Raw genomic sequence first — 21,761 nt, 5'->3', positions numbered from 1 at the left:
CTTTCGTTTCGAGAGTTACCGAGTTACCCATGTCAGAAAACATACTTACTTACTTAGATGGCTTGCAGTCCTAAGACAAAGCCTGTTGAGCAAAGTTTCTCCATGTAACTCGGTTGAGGGCTACCGCGTGCAAACTGTGACCGCGAATGGTCGAAAAATAATTTTTCGCGTCACGAATTTTTCGCTCCGAAAATTTTTAAATAAAAACTTATTTAACCATGAACCGCAATGTGATTAGTGTTAAATGGATAAGTTTTGAGTGAGTGAGTGATCGGATTGCCATTTGGACGCGAGAACATTGCGCGAGGACGCGGAACATTGTTTGGATCTTGAAGGAGTTGCTAACGAGTTTGCAATGTTGCGAAAATCGTCACATTCCGGAAGCAACGCGTGTGGTCGGCAGCAAAAGTTTTCGCAGTCAATTGTTTCCTTGAAAATTACGACTTAAGGAAAATCAAACTCTCCCGAACCCGGAGCTCCTGGCGGCGACGTACGCCGACAACCACGGAGTCGAAGATTCTTCCCTGCTATATAACTCGTGTTCCTTCCAACCTGACAGCAGGATGGCAGCAAATTCACAAACCTCACTGTACTGATGGAACGGGCAAGAGAACATTTTACAAATGCATGCCGGTGAGATCGTTTCGTATTTTAATTATTTATCATAACTATGATTTTCTCTATGCTAAACGTAGAATAGTGGATTTTACAATTCTTTAATCTGACTTATTGAAAATTGGTGTTAAATTAATTTATTTTACTTTTTTCCTTTCGCTAATTTGGTTTTGTATCCATTTTGAATAATCATTAAATTATCATGTCGGTATATTAATAATCAGTTATATACATATTTTATTAATTAAGCTTAAGTATGAATGCGCTCTCATCATTTTTTCGTTTACGCTGGTTTATTGATCAATTATTTTGCTATTTTTATATCTTTTTCTATTCTAACACTACGGTAGCTGGTGCGTCTTATCTATTTTCAGAGAGCGGAATAAGGCGCTATAACCTTGGCCTATTGCAGCCTGGCTTATGGTCGAAATGACATAAGTTCATCCCCGAGGGCCCGGAGTATTATTTAATCTTTACTAGTTGAATACTCCCAACGAGCATCAAAACTAAGCAATAACAATTGAACAGAAACGGTTGGTACGAGACGTCCCCGTTTCTTCCTCCCCTGTTGATTCAGAAATGTATTTATGTATGAATAAATTATTCACACAAGATTCATTTCACAGAATCGTCTTTGCGGCAATACCTCACAGTTGGCCTGGCCGATTTGATTTTTGTGATATATCTGGGATATTTTACAAATGTCAATACTGACAAGAAAATAGTTTGAAATATTACTAGAATTATGTTAGGAATTCAAATTATTTCCAGGAATCCTTTATTGTGGCTGTGAAAGTATTAATGAGTAATGAGTAATGAGTAACTCGGTTGAGGGCTACCGCTCTCCAATTCCTCGGACACCGAGTACTCTCCGCCAGATCTCGCTCCACCTGGTCTAACCATCTTACTCGCTGCGCTCTTTGTCGTCTTGTTCCCACCGGATTTGAGGCGAACACCATCTTTGCAGGGTAGCTGTCCGGCATTCTTGCAACATACCCTGCTCATCGTATCCGTCCAGCTTTAGCCACCTTCTGGATACTGGGTTCGCCATAGAGCTGTACGAGTTCATAGCTCATCCTCCGCCTCCATACTCCGTACTCCGGTTCTCCGCCTGGGCGCCATTCAGGTGTTCGTCGAAGTGCTGCTTCCACCTATCGGTCACCTCACGATCGTCCGTCAAAATACTACCAGTCTTATCCCGACACATTTTGGCCCGCGGCACAAAGCCTTTGCGGGATCCATTCAGTTTCTGGTAGAACTTTCGCGTTTCCTGAGAACAATGCAGCTTGCTTTTCCAGGTAGCGCTTTATCTCCCGAAAGATTTGGTTTCGCTGCATCTTCTTCTGTTTGTGTCTTTCCACGTTCTGACGTGTGGTACTACACATCTTGGCCGCCCGCGCAGCGTTCTCCTCATCCATTACCCTCCTACATTCATCGTCAAACCAATCGTTCCACTGATTCCGGGCCACATGCCCGATGGAGCTCTCCGCTACACTGCTGATGGCTGTTTTGATAGTGTTCCCACAGTCCTCGAGAGGGGATTCGTCCAGCTCGTCCTCTTCCGGCAGCGCAGCTTCGAGGGAATGCGCGTAATTTGAGGCGACGTCTGGCTGCTTCAGCCGCACGAGATCTAACCGAGGCTGGCGTCGGTACCGAATGTTCTTCACAACGGAGAGTCTTGGGCGCATTTTAACCATCACTAGGTAGTGGTCCGAATCAACGTTAGCGCTTCGATAGGATCTGACGTCGATAATGTCTGAGAAGTGCCGACTGTCGATCAAAACGTGGTCGATCTGTGATTCTGTCTGATTTGGTGACCTCCAGGTGTACTTGTGATGCATTCTGTGCTGGAAAAAGGTACTACATACGGCCATGTTCTAGGAGGCGATCAAGTCAATAATTCTTAGGCCCATTTCATTGGTCCGCTGGTGTGCACTGAACCTTCCAACCACCGGTTTGTATTCCTCCTCCTGGCCGACCTGAGCATTGAAATCCCCGATGACGATCTTGATATCATGTTTTGGGCAGCGGTCGTACTCACTCTCCAACTGCGCGTAGAATTCATCCTTGTCGTCATCGGTACTTCTGAGGGGAGGGCTGTGCACGTTGATGATGCTTATATTGAAGAATCGGCCCTTGATTCTCAACCTGCACATTCGAGGATTGATTGGCCACCACCCAATCACCCGTTTCCGCATCTCGTCCATGACTATGAAAGCTATACCCAGATCGTGTGTGTCGCCGCAGCTGTGGTAGATGGTATGTCCATCTCTGAACGTACGTACCGTTGAGCACGTCGAGCTTGCGGTTCTTCAATACGTCGGAGAGCACTCGAGTGCTCCCTTGGAAGTTAAGAGATCGGCAGTTCTACATCCCGAGTTTCCAATCCATCGTCGTTTTTCGTCGCGTGGGTCTATTCCGAAGAATTTTCTTGTTCTTCGTTCCGTGCTTCAGTATTTTTTGTGGTGACGGCTTGCAAAGCCTGCTACACCAACCGCCTGCAGGCTTGGCATACACTTTTCACTTCGATTTTGCTCGTTTGGTTACTGCTCCTCAGCCAAGCAGAATTTGAGTAGTGTATAGGGCATTTGTAGAGCTGGTAATTGTCTAGAATATTGCTGAAGACAGCGAAGTTTTATCTTTAGTATTTACGGCGCTGTAGGTCAGCAATGCCGTTGGTAGCAAAAAGAGCCCTCTTTTTGCTACCAAGAGGGTAGCGGCCTTATAGCCATAAATACAAAATGCACAGTAATGCTTACTTCAGCAATATTGTAGATAATAACAAATTCTACAAACGCCCCATACATCACTTTTTCAAATTTTGCTTGGCTGAGATGCAGTAATTAAAAGAGCAAAATCGAAGCGAAAAGTGTAAGCCAAGCCTGACCGCCTGTTTCGCCGGAGAGCCCTCCTTTCCTGTCGGCATACGACCTTGGCTTCCACCGGGGTTGGTTACCCGATCTCCACCAAAGTTGCTCGTATCCCGGCTGGTACCACGAGGAGGTAGAAATAGTAGTTGCTGAATAAGAGGCTATGAACCACTGTAGGGTCTATTTTATGCCTACACGTGCACAAGGCACCGACGATACGCATTATTCAGCCGTTTACCAGCCATGTCAGAAAACATGGTGTTCGGAAAATGACCGCTTTCGATCAAGTGACCACGCTTTCGCTCTCTCAAGTCTAACTTGTTGCGTCTTATCATGCGTCTTTTAGAACTTGAAAAGCTTGACCTCCACCTGCGTTCGGATATGTTGAGTTCTTTAGCCAATTGATTGGCACATGGCGGCAGCCATGTGACAGCTGCGAATACGGTCTGCAGTTAGTTACGCTTCGAGGGCGGACTCTCGTATTTTGTCAGTGTTGATAATGAATCCTAATCTTACTGTTTTTAATTCAAATAGCCTACAACTGCTTCCACTGCTCAGCTCGATCCCGAAGCTGTCGATGTCATCCACAAAACCAAGAGAAAAGAGATCTCGTGATGATAAGACCGTTGTTTTGCATTTTCTAAACTATGTTGAAGCATTATCTATCACAACCCATTTCGTTTGACTGAATCTTACATCGCCTTGAAGTCCACCAACAGGTAATGTCTGTCTTGATTTTAGAACAAGCAAGTAATAAATTCAAAGTTGTTCTACAGTACCCTACAACAGTGTTGCCATATGCATGAACTTATTTAGAAAGGTACAGATTATTCCAACTTTTTTGGTACAGATTCTGTACGGTACAGATTACAGATTTTTCAATCAATCAATCCTATTTATACTCAACCAGTTTGATCCTGGTGTTTGCTAGACTTAATCTCAAATGCACATCTTGTCTGTATTAATATTTACTATGTATAAAACAATACAAAAATATATGCATTTTAAAAAATAAATAGCAACATTTACCGCAGAGATGATTTTTTAAAATGTAAAATGATCAAATATTATTTGATAAATGATACATTTTCGAGTCTACAGGGGAAGACAAAACGGGGACAACAGTACCATCCGTTTCTATATGTATATAACTATAAACGTTGGAAGTAAGCTAATAAAGGTTAAATGATATTCTGGACCATCGGGGATGATCGGGTAGATAAAATAGATAAAATGAACAGGTATTCTTGATGTCCCAAAAACCCCATTGCTTTCATAAAAATATATTTTACTAGCTGACCTGACAATACACTTAGTATTGCCACAAACTAAACTGTGTTGTATATAAATCGTGAATAAAAAGAGGATAACTGATAAAATAACGCGGATAGCATTTAAATATTCGCCATGATTATATAACATTTCACCGAATACCATTTTGCGGAGCACCACTTCTCGGTTGGCCATAATGCGGAATATAGAGTTTCTCGGATTACCTAGCACCGTAGGGAAGTGAGCAAAAGAAGGAGACGATCTCTTACAAGTGAGGAGCAAGATTGAAATGGGTAGTTGTACAAGTGGCTGGATTTCTGAAAGAGGGAATATGGTGGGCATTAACAAGGGGGAGGTAAAAAACGAAGAAAAGGCTTTGTGACGATAGATCCAGCATGTTACGAGCCATAATGGAATAATATTCGTAATATTTGAACAGCATTTTTGACATTTCAATAACACATATCGCACATATCTTTTCGCCCATTCCTTTAGTTTTACCGTGAGCACGCGGAAAAAAACGAGCGTAGTATTAGTGAAATGTCAAAAATGCTGTGCAAATATTACGAACACGGATTATGCTGTCCGCCATTCCGCCATTATGGCTCGTAAAAAGCTGGATAGGGATTATCGAAAAGAAAACGGATTTACGAGTGGCTGGGGGTCAACAGGGGGGGGGAACTGACAAAGGGAGTAGTTACATTCACATGAAGAAAAAGGGTTGAGTCTCTTACATTATGATAATTTTCTTTGCAATAACAGATGAACAAGTGACTGAGAGACAAAGATGCCCCAAGTAAGATCGGGCAACTAGCTAATCAACTATAAAAACATCAAAAATATTTAAAAAAACGAAAATATTTTTCTCCGCTTGATATGGGAATCCCCAGAATGCACTGACTGCATCATAGGTAGGAAGATCACATATTTTAAGTTTTAGATATCCGTGTCATCTAGGTAGAAACATTGTTATTTTTACCTCTGTGACAGATCTGTTTTTATGACATTAAGACTTGATCGTGTAGCAAAACAGGTATTCTGACTTCAGTAGCAGAAACCATAAACTAGTTTTCTATTGCAGTGAAGTATTGAAGGAGTTATTCTAAAAAATGCAATCCTCAAGGTAACCATTGTAAATGTGCGAGAAAATCGGAAATTTTGCTATTAAATTTCCAAGAAAATCAGTGATCAACAATTTTTACATGTTGTTTGCGTTTATAATAAGTCAACAAACTATGCCGTGCACAAAATTTCGTAAATTTCTGGATCTTTCGATCTAAATTGAAATTGTACGATGCTTTTACAAATTCCCATCTTTTAAAATTGAATATCAATCGAAAAAGTTTAATCATACCTTTGAAGGCTTCTTTATGCAGTATAATTGTCATGTTATTTTTTTAATGAACGCTGAAAGAATTCTTTTCGGTACAAGATTCTTAGCGACATCAAACATTACTGTTCATTTATATGTACTTAACCATTGATTCCTCCTTGGATTGCAAGTTGTTCTTATCCGACTACTTATCGTTTTTCAGATATGGCTTCATCCACGACAAGCGCCTTCCCCAGAAACATGATCCAAACGAAACCAAAGCAAACGAAATCGAGATGGAGCGGGTCAAAAAGTGGCTCAAGATGCTCAACAAATGGAGCGACAAATCGACGCTGGCAAAGTTGCACAAGCGCGTGTACAAGGGCATTCCGGACAGTCTGCGGTCACAGGTTTGGTGCAAACTGCTCAACTTAAAGGAAATAATGAAAGATGCAAAGAACCGCAACAAGTATCAGGAAATGCTCTCCCTGGCGCACGAGTGGGCCACGGAAGCCAGGCAGATCGATTCGGACGTAAATCGACAGTTTCGGGAACATGTGTTCTACCGAGAGCGGTACAGTCTCAAGCAGAAGAGTTTGTACAACGTACTTGTGGCGTACAGCATGTACAATACCGAGGTGCGGTTTACGGATGATTAATTTTTTTTTCACAATGTTTGAAACGAATCTGTGCTTTTTTCAGGTTGGCTATTGCCAAGGGATGTCTGGTTTGGCTGGAGTCCTGCTTATGTACATGGACGAGGAAGAGGCTTTCTGGGCATTAAGCATATTGCTGGCGGATAAGAAATACGCTATGCACGGATTGTTCATTGAAGGTACGGTATGGAGCAATTGTTGGATTATTTTTTTACATTATCAAATTTTAGGCTTTCCCAAGTTGACTCGATTTCTAGCTCATCATGATAAAATAATAGCCAAATTTATACCAAAGCTTAAAAAACACTTTGATCAGTACAACCTGGATTCAATACTCTATTCCTTGAAATGGTTCTTTGTTGTGTTCATTGAACGGGTATGGAAATGAACGTGGAATATTGGAATGTATTTCGCTGCTATTAATTGTGCTTGCTTCTCTTAGATACCGTTCAGTTTATGTTTACGCGTGTGGGATATCTATCTGCTGGATGGCGAGAAGGTTGTTACCGCTATGGCTTACACCATTCTACGTCTGCATAAGTCGAAGATTTTGAAACTCAAAGATATGGATTTGATCGTGCAATATGTACAGGTAAGTTAAAAGTTAAATAAAAACTAAGAGTCAATCAAAATTTACGATAATGTACCGATTTGCCGCCTAGACAAAATTGCATAACGATTTCGGTTACGATGACGATTTTGTCATTCAGTCACTGGAAAAGTGTATGGACGAATTACGGAAAGCAGGCATGGACCTTCCGCCACCGGCAAGTGAGATCGAATTGCCGAAAAAGCCTTTCGGTGTGTTTGTCGAACCGACAGTTGAGGCTAAGGTAACTGACTGATTGACAACTAATGCAGAAACTTAAATAATTTCAATCCCTAACGTCTTTTGTATGCACTTCAGATTGGCCGGCGCAAAAAGGAATTCACCAAAACTGAGAAGGAAGTTACTGAAACGGTTAAGACTAAGTATGTATTAGTCAAATATTGCTAAGCACAGATTATTATAGCTTTAAACGTAACTGTTTTACAGGAGGGAAATAACAACGCAAGAGATTGCAAATCTAAACCAAAGCACTGCAACCGGAGGCGGATCGAATAATCAACTTAATGCCGGTAGGTAACACAAATCCATGTGACTGTAATTGATTATTTTTATTATTTTGAATTGAATTCATCACTGTGATATTTAGGCACATTTCAGCGTAAGGAGATACCACGAGCAGCCGGTGTTTTTATGCAAATTGGTACCTATTTTAAAAAGAGTTTTAAAAAAATCTTCAAAAATAGGCGTTTTGAGATGTTTTTTAGTAATATTTTCCCAAAACGTGGGCGAAATGCTCATTTAGATAAACATCATTGATTACTGACACGGTGCATTTCGCCACAGGACACCCTCATAAAATATTCGTATTCTATGATTCAAACATATGCATAACTCTGCTCTGTTTGAAGTCTTTCAAGATCGATGTGTTCCAAAGATTTGTAGATAAAGTAGGCGCAAATCTCAAAATATAAAAATATATATCGAAGTTTATTGTATAGTTTTTAAGATATAATAAAAATATCTTCGTTACGGGACACTATGCGGGGTATCACGATGTTCTACGAAATGGTAGGCCGTAACGAAGAAGGTAAACTGCATTATTTGGTTTGTTTTCTCTAGAATTCTGTTCAGCTTATCAGGCTGTTGTGGTTTCTATTTCCATTGAGTTCAAAGCTCAGTTGAATCAAGGCCATTCGAAGTCAAGTGACTTAAGCATGGGTTGATTCTTGATTCTAAGACCTTTCCTTATTACCCTTCCTTTATGCTGCATTCTGCCTTACCCCGTTAGGAATAGGAATAGCTTTAACTGAAGACAGTACCGCCTATAATCGCACATCAGTCCCATATACAAAAATTGAGTTGAGAAAACAGCGTTTAGCCCTCTCTGTCCCAAGGGTATTTGGGAGATTTACAGTTTTCGGTCATTTTAATAAAGTTATTAATAAAAAATTTGTAAAGTAAAACTGTGCCTGTTACACAACAATGTTTATACTACGTTCTGAGATAAAAATATCCATATTTAAATGCTTTAAAAATTGAATCGGCTGATTTTAGTATCGGAAGTCATGGATCGCCTGTGCTACCATGGGACAGAGAGGGTTTAAGGTGCCTACCCAGGTAGGCAATCTGGCATATCTGACATTTTATAGCGAACGTGCTGTTTATTAGCTTTTTGATTGCATAGCTAAGTTTATATTGGCATCCAAAATTCTATTCAAATCCTTCTTGTCGGTAATCAACTGCAAATAAGCATTGTCAGCACTATAAGATGATTAGCAGTAAAGACGCCATATAACGAAAAAACAAGGAACATATAGTTTATTCATCAGCTAAATAACCGCATATCAGTCTCAGCTCTTCTAGCGTTCGGCTTATTTGTAAAAGTAGTGTTGGGAAAGGAATGTTGTGATAGTGAAGGAGAAAGAGCAGAAAGGTTCGAGGCACTGGTCAAAAGGAGACTGCTCAACCCCCTTTATTAAACGAGCGACGTATCTACAAGATACGATACGTGTAGATACGTCGCTCGCTTAATAAAGGGGGTTGTGCAGTCTCCTTTTGTCCAGCGCCTCTAACCTTTCTGCTCTTTCTCCTTCACTATTCAAACATTTTCATTACTTTCATCTACCATCCCTTTGTAAAAGAATAACCGTTTCAAAAACATATGCCACATTTTTCAAGTTGATCACGATGGGACTGATATGCGATTATTTATTAGATGGAACAAACAGAGGTTCATATTCTGTTTCATATTTTCTCAGGACAAGGGTATGGCATGAAAATAAAAGATTTTGACATTTCAATCAAAATCAGTGAAAATTAATATGCAACTGATATGCGATTATGGCCAGAGTACTCGCGTGAATAATGCGTGAGCGAATAAACCATGAAATAGTACGCCCAAAAATTGAATAAGCAAATCACTCAGTCAATAGCGATCATAGCAAAAAGAAATACAGTGCTAGTTACAGCAAACATCCGGGCGATATTACAATAAAGCTTACATAATTTTGAACTGGAACATGTTCGAATGTGAGTTTCGTACAGCGGCGTATGCTTTTTGACCAAAACGTCTTAGTTATTTGCTCCGCCGTCCCAAGGTTTTTGCCTTGAAATCCACGAAAAATGGTGCGTGGGCACGATGTACTTCCGATATTACTAGAGAATTTGTCGGAGAGTGAAAATTTGATCTGTAGTAGCATGGGCCCCCACAAAACACGCGTGATACTGCCCTACAAAATCTCCTCCTATTAGCGATAGAAGACGTAACAAGATCTGGGAGAGAACCTTGCAGGCGGCGTTGATCAGCATATAATCGTTGCCTCGCTGACTGTACGTTTCCGTCCATTTAAAAAACTGCTAAAATGGTCCCAATTCATAAAGCAGGAAGCATTCAACTCGTTGATAACTATCGTGGAATATCGATACTTGCCTTACTAAAGTCTTCGAACCAGTCTACGTCCATCGTTTCCTGAGCAATGCTGCAAAATTTTTGATCAGCGAGTTTCAGCATGGTTTCGTCGAACGTCGTTCTACAACGACAAACCTATTGGCTTATAACGGGTGACAACTAAAATTTTGGATTTTTTTTTGAGGCCCCTATACTCCACAACAAACGAGCTCAGAGAGAAATGACAGTATGTATGTGTTAGCTCTCTCTCCTCTTTTTGTCAATATTTTTTGTTTTGTTTATGCTTGTCTTGTTTTGCTTAAAATGACGTCGAAACAAGAAGCATTTCGAGAGCGCGTTGTACACTTCTACGAACTGCCACAGAAATCTCGAAGAAAAGTATGCGGTACAACATTTAAAAAGCGAATATGTTGCGGCTTCGACTGTTTACCATATCCTAAGATGCCCAACAACTATTCGCAAGCAACGTAGTGGAAGACCAGCCAAAATTATGGGCGCAGAAGGACATCGTTCTCTTTCTCGTTTCTTCAACAACAAGCCCTCTGGTTTGGCTATCAATTAAGATGCAGCAGACGAATGTTTGAAGAAAATTTTGATCCCGTTTCTACAAAAACATCATGCAGAGGGACAATATGTGTTTCGGCCGGATAGAGCACCATCGCATTACGCCAAAAAGACACAATCGTTCCTGAATACCAATTCGATCCCATTTTTACCCAAAAACCACGACCCGAAAAATCTGTCTCAGTGCGCCCAATCGAAGATTTCTTCGGGATTTTGAGTTCCTTGGTATACAAAAATAACTGGAGAACCACGAATTGCAAAAAGTTGATTGGTAGAATCAAGAGATGCATTCGCAAAGTTGACATGACGGCCGTACAACGCTACTGTTCGGACATCAAACGGAAGCCGATTACGGACCGTTTTCAAATGTACACTAAATTTTTTTTCAACAATGGATAATGTATCTTTCATTTCGGTAGATCAGATCTTCTTCATGTATCTTTGTCCTTTATTGACAACTTGAGAAAAAAAATTCAAAATTTTAGTTGTCACCCGTTATTAACACGTTGTTCTCTGCAGTTGAATCCCGTCGCCAAATAAATTCAATTTACGTAGATGTTTCAAAGGCTTTTGACCTTGTTTTGCACACGTTTATAATCGAGAAACTTGCCCATCTTGGTTTCCCGAGTTGGATAGTTGAGTAGCTGGAATCATACTTCACCAGACGGAAAGCTTTAGTTCAGGTTGACCATGAAACCTCAGCAACATTCAACTTTACTTCAGGAGTTCCTCAAGGGAGTATACGGGTTTGGTCGTCTTTGAGTAGATAAATTCTATACGTGACTTAGGTTTGATATTAGATAACATTCAATGAGCATGTTGCATTAACTGCAGCCAAGACTTTTTCTGTTCGGGGTGCCGTTCGTCGCCCTTCAGCATTCATTACAGACGTCTATGCTCTAAATACACTGTATTGTTCATTGGTACGGAGTATACTTGAGTATGCAGCACCAGTGTGGGCAACTTTTTTTCTTTTTTTACGAGTAGGGAAATCTACTAAGCACCTGAGAAGATACGGTACAACTCCGGTAGTGTGGGGTTGGGTATCCCGACCCCCCTAATGGGGCGTGAGGATCCCAAACCCACTAAAACCCTACTTGAGTCTTCAGCCTCAATCCTCCCTGGCACCTTATCGGTATTACTTCAGGGAGGGGCTATTGTGTTTAAAGCACCCTCTTAGATAACTACTGGACTGTGGCAGTTAGGCTGTTTATTCGCCGTTCCATCCTATCGCCATTCCCATATCCATTGCCTTATCGTCATTGAGAATTGCACAGAATTGCTTTGTGACCAGGTTTCCTCGTTACTAAACATATCAGGCTTCGGTGTTTCTTTTTCGAGATCGGTTCATCTTCGCATAGAACTTGCGGAAGCCTGTTCCACTAATTCTATATATGTCCTATGTCACTGGTGACTGCTCCCTCCAATTGCAGCTTGCGTTTCAATACTTCTCTATTAGACGGAACTCCTGATAATTTGGTAGATTCATCTCTTTTGGATTAAATTGGACTCCATTGTCGTTGTACTTGTAGCACGTCCTTACTGTAATGGCAGCTAGTTAGAGCTGCCCAAAACGTAACTGACCCATCGTGGCCCTTAATAATCCGCTTGTTGACACGCTCCCTGTACCCTGTACCCAAATTCATTCTGGTTCTCTTGCCATAGGAACGGATCTCTTGCAAGGTCATGATTTTTTCGCGAACTTATCCGCGAACACAAACTTGAATCTGCCAGGAACCTTACCGCAGGCAGGAGCCTTGTAGAATTCGATTTGGTTGAAATCGATTTTTGTGTAAGTTTCATAGTCGAGCAAGACACATTCATCGTTGTTTGAAGCTTTGGTTGGGTTTGCTTGCTCTCGGTAACACTTGTATTCTTAGATAATAGTGTTAGATGACAAATAAAAACCAAAGTACCACGGTAGTATCAGTATACCGACAGCGTAGATTGCGTTCTACAACTTCTAGCAATATACTGGAGCGTTCAAAGTTCCGCTTCATACCGAGGGAAATTTCTGTACGTACGTACACTGTACGCATTCTGCAACGAATAGCGCAAGAGCTGAGAAGATCAGCTGATATATTTTCGTCATTTATAATTAACTACCTTAGCAGCGTATAAACTAAAAGAAGAACTGGTATAACACATTCATTCTCTAATTAGTAATATTGATTCAATTCGGCAAAATTTTGGAGCTCATTTGCGTGATATAAAAAACGGAGCCAATAATGCAAGCCCTGTAACGTTTACCTTTCGGATCATTTGATCATTGTTTTCTTCTTCTCCGTTTATAGTGCTGCCGCGTGTTTGTATTTAGGAATGCTTTAAATAAACTTTTTACGTAGGAAAACTTGTGCACAAGGAACGTGAGGTGTGTAATTAGTTTTCCATGACATTATAGCAAATCGTTAAAGCACATTCTCCGAATCAACAATCATTTTAAATGCTTCCATTGCACAAATCCGTTCTTTAACCTCTAGCAGAATCAGTCAACTTCAACGACATTTGTATTTATTACTATTTTTAGTTCACATTCCAGAGTCCGAGGATGGCGGTTCGCTGTTGGGCAGCTCGCGCAAGTCGCTAGCGGATACGTCTATTACTTCGACGGCAGATTTGAGTGTTATGTCGGGAGGTCAAAGTCAACGCTCGCAACAGGCGTTCGAACTGTGCTACGACGACCATCCTAAGACCATTGAGAGTGGCGACGAAGGTGAAGGCCAAAGTAGTCCCGGGTGAGTATGACCGCGTATTTCGTATAACAACACTATATAAATATCTTAAAGTGGACTGTCCGTGTGGTGCAAAAATATTGCTTCCAATATAGTAATCTTAAATTTTCAGTTTTTTCGTTTTTTAAAATTGAGTTTATTTTTTACAATTTATATTTTATTTATATATAATTGTCATATGTTTGTTTCAGATGGCGAAAACGAGCAAAGATTCTTTCTGTTAAACGTAAACATTTTAAAGGCCCAACGTAAGTGTTGTGGTTTTTGAAGAGGCTTTGTCCTTTAGTTTGTTTGCTGTATATATTAGTGTTTTCATTTAGATTCTTTTGCTAGTTCTTCTTTCCTTTGTACAAATCCCTTTTTCACCATTATTTTTCTCTTGTTAGTAGAATTAAACTACTTGTTCTTGATGGCATCCAAATTTGTGTCGAAGTACGATGCAGCTCTAATAACGTTTTACGTCCGAATTTAAATTTAAACCGAATTTAGTTGTGTGATGCGCAGTATCAGAGACATAACGCGAACGTGAACAGCACTAGAACAAAAGCTGATGCCAAAATGAGCTACTGAAAGGAGACTTCATCTTGTTCACTTAGGTCGAAAAACAGATGTGCAGATGAACATTACCTTCGTCACGAAATCTCATATGATTCCAGGTTTCGCAGTTTCGCAATAACCGTCGACAATTGCTAATTTTTGGATAAAAATATGCATAAAAAATTAACTAATTTTAACGATTACACGGTGTGACAAAAAAAATTTTTTTAATATACTTTGCAAGTGACCTAGTGTACGTTGTTAGTCACACCTAGTACATCATAAAAACACATTTGAAATCTTCCTGCCATCCCCAAAATTTCAAGTTATTGTAAAAAAACGTTTTTTGGCTAGGTGTACACATACTATCATAAATAACTCAATAATTTTTCAAACAATTTTGGGTGTTTTATACATTTTTGGAAAGCTTAGAGGACAAGCTTTCAGAATATATACACATTCACCATGGTTCTACAATAGTTAGACGAGATTTTTTCAATTAAATATGAAATTTAACTACAAAATGAAATTTTTCTCACTTTAGAGGTCCTTAAAGTGAGCTTAAAAATGACCCACATTCCTGAGCTCAAAATCACTTGTTTTATATTCAATCCTAAGACTTTGGTCAAAATTTCAGACAAATCGGTCAACATTTGCAAATTTGACACTATTTTTAAGAGTTGTAGAATTTGTTGGTTCTCATATATCACCCGCCTAATCTTACAACTGAGCATCTTGTACACGATGTAAGATTAGGCGGGTGATATATGAGAAGCAACAAATCTACAACCCTTAAAAATGCCCTGGCGGGTTGTGGGTTCAAATCCGGTTATAATCTCAGATTACAGCTTGGTTCGACTCATGCACCTTCCAGCATTGGACAAAAAGTAGGAGTCAAAATGACTACTTGTCAAGCATAGCTACCATAACCCCCCCCCCCCCTTCCTTTCCGCTCTTCCCCTCTTTCACCAAAAATTTTCATTTCTTTCCCCTACCGTCCCTTCATCAATTGTAGAACCATCGTTTCAAAAAATATTAATAATTTGTGTTGTTTACATTCCGCCAGATCGATGCAATGATCTTGATAGAATTGAAGCGCATATCTCATCGGCTTCTAAACTGTGTCGAAAATGTTCAGCCGATGAAACGGTTTTGGTATGTGGCGATTATGACCAGCCACGCATTTATTGGATTGATGGGCCAGACGAAGCTCAAGTTGCCAGCAATTCATATCTCACGATTGCCAGCGCATTGCTCATTGGCGGCATGGATTATGTAAACCTTCGTCAAACAAACTTGCACTCGGCCGTATGTTCTACCTAGTCTTTTGTTCTTTAGAGCAGCAGTTGGATACTACGCCTCTCCGTTACCCCTATGTACATCACCCGCCTCTAGTAATGTCAATGAATGCTGCCGATATGAGTAACCGCTCTTCGATGGTCAGTACAACGGAAAGATCTAATGCACTACCACAAAATTAACTTTGTTGCCTTCTCGAACTATTTTTCGAATTGTAATTTAATGACACTGTTAGTAAACAATAACGATGGCAGCTTATTTTTACTACACCATATGGCCGGTGTTAAATCAGACCGGATCAAGTAGCAAAATTTAAAAAATAAGTTAATGACAGCAAACGATCAAGAATTTCCTAAGCTACATTTAACTCTAATCAGATTACATAAATGTTGCAAACAGCCAGAGATACGAAAGAATTTTAAACGATTGATAGCTTTAAACTACACAGCGATAGCAATCTTTGACTTCGTTTTTCTCGAAATCAGGTTTTTGTCACTTGGTTCGGTCTGACTTAACACCGACCATATATCAGCTTCGTCTTCGTAACTAAACTAAATTCGTATTGTATATGCGTCGGTGCAAACGAAATCATGAACGAGTGATGAAAACAATTTTGTCGGGCTGAATTTTGTTGCCTGTCTTATGAACAGGTTGAACATGCGGACGAGTCACCATTGAATTTTACAATCAAATAAACAAATAAGCAAAATAATTTAGGAGGAAAAATTTAAACAAAAAGCTGTGGTCGGTGTTCCTGGGGCTAAAAATTCCAGTTTTCTATTCCAAAAGAACGAGAAGATAGACGTATATCGGCCAAATTACCAAAATCACTATACGAAACATCATGGGAGATAAATGTATGATGTAAACAATGATAAATTGGGTGAAGTCCCAAATCTCAATAGCCGATCAAGTGTGATATATTTAAACCATCGCCGCACCCTTTTATTAAGTAGTCTAATATCTAGTTTTGGTGGGTTCTTTCAATTTCACCATTCCCCGCCTATTTACTCAGCGACAATATTATTTTTTGTATAGTTGCTCTTGTTCTGCCGCTAGAAGATAGACGGTTCTATTCGTTTGGTATTTGGTGTTTGGTAGAAACGGCGGGGTGTCCCACGTGCTATGGAAATCAATAAATTTTTGGTCGATATATCGAAATTTTCCAGTTCATCAAATTAACAATTTTTCGCATCATACATTTACTCCCTTTCCGATGGGTTCTTTACGTCATGACCACGATTGAACCATAAACAAGAAAGGGAAAAAATCATGGGAGATGTCAAATCCAAGTTCAGATCGACTTTTCCTTTTTTAAGTAAAAATATATCTTTGATTTATTTTCAAAACATTTTGTACAAACAAGCACAACTGTTCATACGCACCACATATAAAGCAAAACTTAACTTAGCGAGAGATTCGTTACGAATAAATTCCTTCTTTGCTCTCGTTCTTTCTCTCTCTTTAGGTCCGCCGTCGGTTCTATGAGCGTAGTAGCGCGCAGTCCATCGGCGCAAATGACAACACCGCGAGCAATGTCCCCGCAGGACGTGGTACGCATATACGTTCCACCGGCACCGCCTGACGAGTTGCGAAAAGCAACGCCACATTCGGATTCGACCACGACAATGGTTTCCGCCGGAGCCACATCAAGCATCACCGGCGGTAAGAAAGATTCACCAAGCAAAGCTGCCAACGTTAATCGGTTCTCCAACGGTTCGAACTATTCGGGCGGTGGAACGCCAACTGTAACCAGTCGACAAGGTAACTATAATGACTACGAAGATGAGGAAGATGATATTAAAACTAGAAGAAACAGTGAGATTGAACTGTATCAACAGCAGCAACCGCTGTACAGTAGTGGAAAGTTTGAGTATGGAAGTGACTATGGAACTACAACGTCGTCGATTCAGAACTTTGCTGTTAATGGTCGGTCCAGTTCTAGCTCAAGACGCGGAAGTATGTCTCGTAAATCTCCCGCACCTATGTTGGATGGAGAATTCATAATTGAGTGCAGTCACGTAAAAAACCGGAAATATGTGCCGGAACACCATACGAGTCATTCCAGCTTATCGCAAGGCATAGCGGCGGCTGGCGGACGAGGAAGAAACGGGTCTGAAAGTAGCATTCACAGGATGACATCTTTTGAAGAGTTGGCTAAAAGCAAATATTTAGGAGGGAGTAACAGTAGTTTGTTGAGAAATTTAAACGATGATTACATCATAAAGCAGATGGTGCGGGCCAAAGGGAATCGGTTGACGAAAAGTGAGATTTACGATACGATTGACAGTAGTGAGAGCGGGAGTAACGACAGGTATGAGATGTACGCATCGATTAAAGCGCAGCAGATCTCACGGGGACACAAAAGCGATTATAATATTCAATATAAAAATCTGTCGTCAAGAAATTGCATTGCCGAGAGTACTAGTGCCAATGAATGCAACAGTATAGAATACAAAACGTTCAAAACCAGACAAAGTAGCAGAGAAAGCGGTAATGACAGTAGCCCTTTCGACTACGATCTACTGCCTGATGGCCGTCTTGAGAATACTGCCATTCGCGATTATGATCGATTTTTCAACATCGAAGATGATGATGAAGATAAACTGCTCAACAAATCCTCGGATGAATCTTCCACTAGTCCTCCACCTCACAGACAAGTTCAGTATAATCAAAAATCCAATTCCGTAGTAAAAAGTCCAAGCAATGAAACGGTTCCCTTACTGTCATCACCGTTGTCCAGCAGCCGTAAACCTTTCAATCTTCCGTCAACGGCAGCATCATCGATTCCAGTTAGCAACAGCATGAAACGCAACAAATACTCAGCAGAGCCATTCCAAATGGAGCTACCTTTACCCATGACAGCTTCCAATCGTAGGAACACCAACGAGTCAATGTCTTCGACGACTTCTTCAGCACTACTCTCCAGGTCGCACCAGCAACCGACCCCCAGTTCTCGAATTCCAGTTGTCAAATCTACATCGTCCCCTTCAGCCTCACTACAAGGCTCCTTGCGACATCAAAATAGATCACGGATTCCCACGTCACACCAACCAACGAGCAGTGCAATACACTCGAGCAATGGAAGCCGGATACCGTCACACTTCTCTCCAACATCGTCCGGTCCCCCATCGTTAACATCGTCCTCGTACTCGCAGCGAGGGGCATCAAATCAACCTTACGAATCAAGCACGAGTGGGCATTCACGTTCGCGTATTGCTTCGTCTATATCGGCCCATCAGATACGACAGTCGGCAACCGATTCCAATAAAATCCGCATAAAGGTAAACCAATCTCAATCTTATAGTTCCGGCTAGACGCTGAATATATGTATATTTAAGTAGGGACGCCAAACTCTTGTCCACACTTCAATGTGTGGTCAAGTCTCAAAATCATTCCGATTACTAGTATCTAAGCCTTTTTACTTTGACTCCGTGCTGATTGAACAATCGGAGCTTTTAAGCGCATAAAAGACTGTGGATTTCGAATCTGTTTTGAATGGTAATTCTTTTCACACATAAATCCGCTCTAGAAAGGCAAGAAACCAGTTTTTTAGTTTACATACTTCAAACCTTCGTTGCGCTTGACGCAAATAAAAACCGTTAAGATTACGCATGCATTTACTGCACTTACTCAAAGTAGAAAAGCGTGTTAAAAAATGTATGTAGAAAGAGAAACGAAAAGGCAATATCTATATATTTTATTCAATCTGTTATATAATGAGCTCGCCATCATTGCGAGATGCTGTTCAACGTGTATAATAGTAGTAGGTAGAGAAGTAGCCAGTTTCACGCAAGTATTGCGCTTCGTGTTCTATAGGTATTCTTATTCATGTGATTACAAAAACATTCCACAAACTGTTATAATAGACGAATCACGAAGAAGCAAGTGATGAAAGATTTGAAACTGATTTTCCTGTCGAATTGAATCTATTTACCTGTATCATTTTTTATTATATTTTCTTTCCTGTATTTTGAGAGTGAAACTCTATTACAGTGATTAATTGTTGCAAATGCAAATTACTGAGTTGAGTCCTCATATTGGGATATTCTTTTAAAATTTAATACAACTTACATTAATTTTTATTTTTAAATCAGCTTTACTGACTAGTTTTCTTTTGAAAAATGGAAACGTATTAAAGGCCTATATATTGATAAACAGGGCTAGAAATTATTAATCAGTGGATTGGTCACAACCAGTGTTATTCAATGTATTAATACGGCGGTCCTGAGATCAGATTGTCTAGGATTAGGATTTAATATGAATATTGTTTTAGCGTCTTACGATTAATTCTGAAATGCTACGCACGAATGAGATGTTTATTGTAATTTAAAAATAATAACGTTATGACATACATGTTGTTTTGAAGATTTTAACGAGATACGGATAACGGGACGCGCCTCTGAGCCTGCCTCTTCTGCGTAGTCCCTGCGGATTCCAGTCAAGCGCTCTCTATAAGATTTCGTTTGCGTCTCTTTTCATGACCTGAAATCAAAGACAAAAAAAACTTTTTTCCGGTTAAATTCTACTAATAGGCTTATACAAATTTGGAAAAAAGTTTATGTCCTGGTCTCGAAATATTGTTCAAGGGGGGGGGGGGGGGGGGGGGTTTGATCCAAGCACATAAAGTTAGTATTCTGGTTGAGATGAATCAACTTGAAAATAGTGGAGTGCTACAGGATCACTTTAGAGAGGCATAAACGTGTAACTTGACGTTCATTTGAATTTTGCTTTTTACTTGCATGTCACTCGGTTAGGTAGTTACCTTGAATTTTAGAATAATTCAAATCTGTGTCACTTACTAGTTCAGTAACCACAAAATAGTATAGGAATCTAATCTTCTCGTAAAAATGGCAATTTAGGTCCCTACAACTTTTTTACATGGAACGCATATGCTTTGCTGCCGACATTTCCTTAAAAAATCTCTGACACCATTGACGTTTGAAACCACTTGTTTCTTGGTCAACCTTTTAGTCATATAAATATAAATATAAATCCTCAACTGATGATGGTTCTCAACAATAACGTGTTTATCTTTGATATATTAAGGATGCAAACGCATCACTATCAGCAACGATTGTCATTGTTTGACTAATAGCATTTGTCCAGTCCGGTGCTGCACTTCGGATGAAGTGCAGTACTGCGCTGGCAGTTGTTTTCCAAATATCGGGGCTTCTAACAGCTCTCTGTCGAAGAACCTTAATCTTTAATTGAAAAATGCCGGACATCGGCATAACAGGTATTCCGAGTCTTTTTTTCTGTGCCACAGAATCGACATTTATCACCTTGCAGTTTTCCCATAAGCTTCAGATAATAGCGATTTGGACAATGTCCTGTTATAAGATCAGTAAAAATGTTTAAATCTTTCTCCGAAATCTAGGATTTTGCGAACCATTCAAATGTTTGAAGAGAAATGTTTCGACTGCCTAGCAATGAAAGTGTTATTCCAATTTAATTCCACTTTCATACATTTCCATTCTAAAGCTCAATGAAAAAGCAATAATAACTTAACACGACTTGATTTGATGTAATGGTTGGGGCCACCGATGATCCTTATGATAATCACAACATGACAATAGTCAGAAAAATTTCGAACAGTTCAGTGACATCCTTTCTGCATGCGACCAATGCATGGTAAAAATTGTATCTAAGTTTTTCGTCCCTTACATCCAAAATTAGGGTAGGTGCACGGACACTACGGAATAAAACGATCAATTTGGAGCCCCGAAAGCACCGAAAGCTGATGTTCCGGAGTGTGTAATTTGTTGTATTTCTATTTTAACGGGAAATTAGCAGTCATCAACTTTTCGTCGGAGAGCCCAATTTTGGAAGCAGTTTTTGGGCCCAAAAGCGGAGTTTTGTTCGTAAAATTGTAGATACTGCATTCTTCTTGGGAATCTGAATACTTCAAATATATTTTCATGAACAGAATTTTTGATTCAAACAAAAAAATGCTTTTGAAATTGGCAGAATCGATGACGACTAATTTCACCTTAACCTTATCTACTACCTATGACAGCAAAATACAAATCCCACAGCAATTCGGAATATCTCCGTCAAAAGTGGTAGCAAATTTCACTAATACATTGTTTAGTTGATTGATGCGTCAACCTAATTCGGTTCTTTTGAAGCAAGTTGAATTAAAATGGAACAAAATTTAAAGTAAATGGAGTCAAAAGTCTAATTCCAAGCAACCCAATTTTCGGCGTCGAAACTTAAAGGTTAAGCACAATAGTCGCCTGTGACCTGTAATATGTTTGGTAATTTAGAGATGTAAACTCGTTGAATTGTAAAAATTTGCTTACCATTAAAGAATACAATATTACATATTGCGCTTTATTTTTTTGCCCCTTCAAATTTCGAAAAATTTTGAAGGGGGGGGGGACATAAACTTTTTTTCAAATTTGTATAAGCCAATTTTATTCACGACAAAATATATTTATGAC

The 21,761-nt window shown here is 39.8% G+C and overlaps 1 protein-coding gene across 1 annotated transcript in view; it reads left to right on the top strand.

Moving 5' to 3' along the window:
• LOC128739134 (uncharacterized) overlaps nt 1-19,899 on the top strand; it is a 29,912-nt gene extending 10,013 nt beyond the window's left edge. Inside the window, exons 3-11 of the mRNA XM_053834531.1 lie at nt 6,293-6,707; nt 6,772-6,904; nt 6,956-7,101; nt 7,168-7,317; nt 7,388-7,558; nt 7,633-7,697; nt 7,762-7,844; nt 13,275-13,482; nt 16,784-19,899. Of these exons, the coding sequence (XP_053690506.1) occupies nt 6,293-6,707; nt 6,772-6,904; nt 6,956-7,101; nt 7,168-7,317; nt 7,388-7,558; nt 7,633-7,697; nt 7,762-7,844; nt 13,275-13,482; nt 16,784-18,632 (3,220 nt within the window). The 3' untranslated portion in view covers nt 18,633-19,899. The remainder of the gene's footprint in view (nt 1-6,292; nt 6,708-6,771; nt 6,905-6,955; nt 7,102-7,167; nt 7,318-7,387; nt 7,559-7,632; nt 7,698-7,761; nt 7,845-13,274; nt 13,483-16,783) is intronic.
• Nucleotides 19,900-21,761: the final 1,862 nt, after the last annotated feature.

Source organism: Sabethes cyaneus, chromosome 3 (genome assembly GCF_943734655.1).
Source record: "Sabethes cyaneus chromosome 3, idSabCyanKW18_F2, whole genome shotgun sequence".
Classification (NCBI taxonomy): domain Eukaryota; kingdom Metazoa; phylum Arthropoda; class Insecta; order Diptera; family Culicidae; genus Sabethes; species Sabethes cyaneus.
The sequence above is the reverse complement of the archived record's forward strand: the minus strand, read 5'-3'. Positions and strand labels throughout refer to the sequence as shown.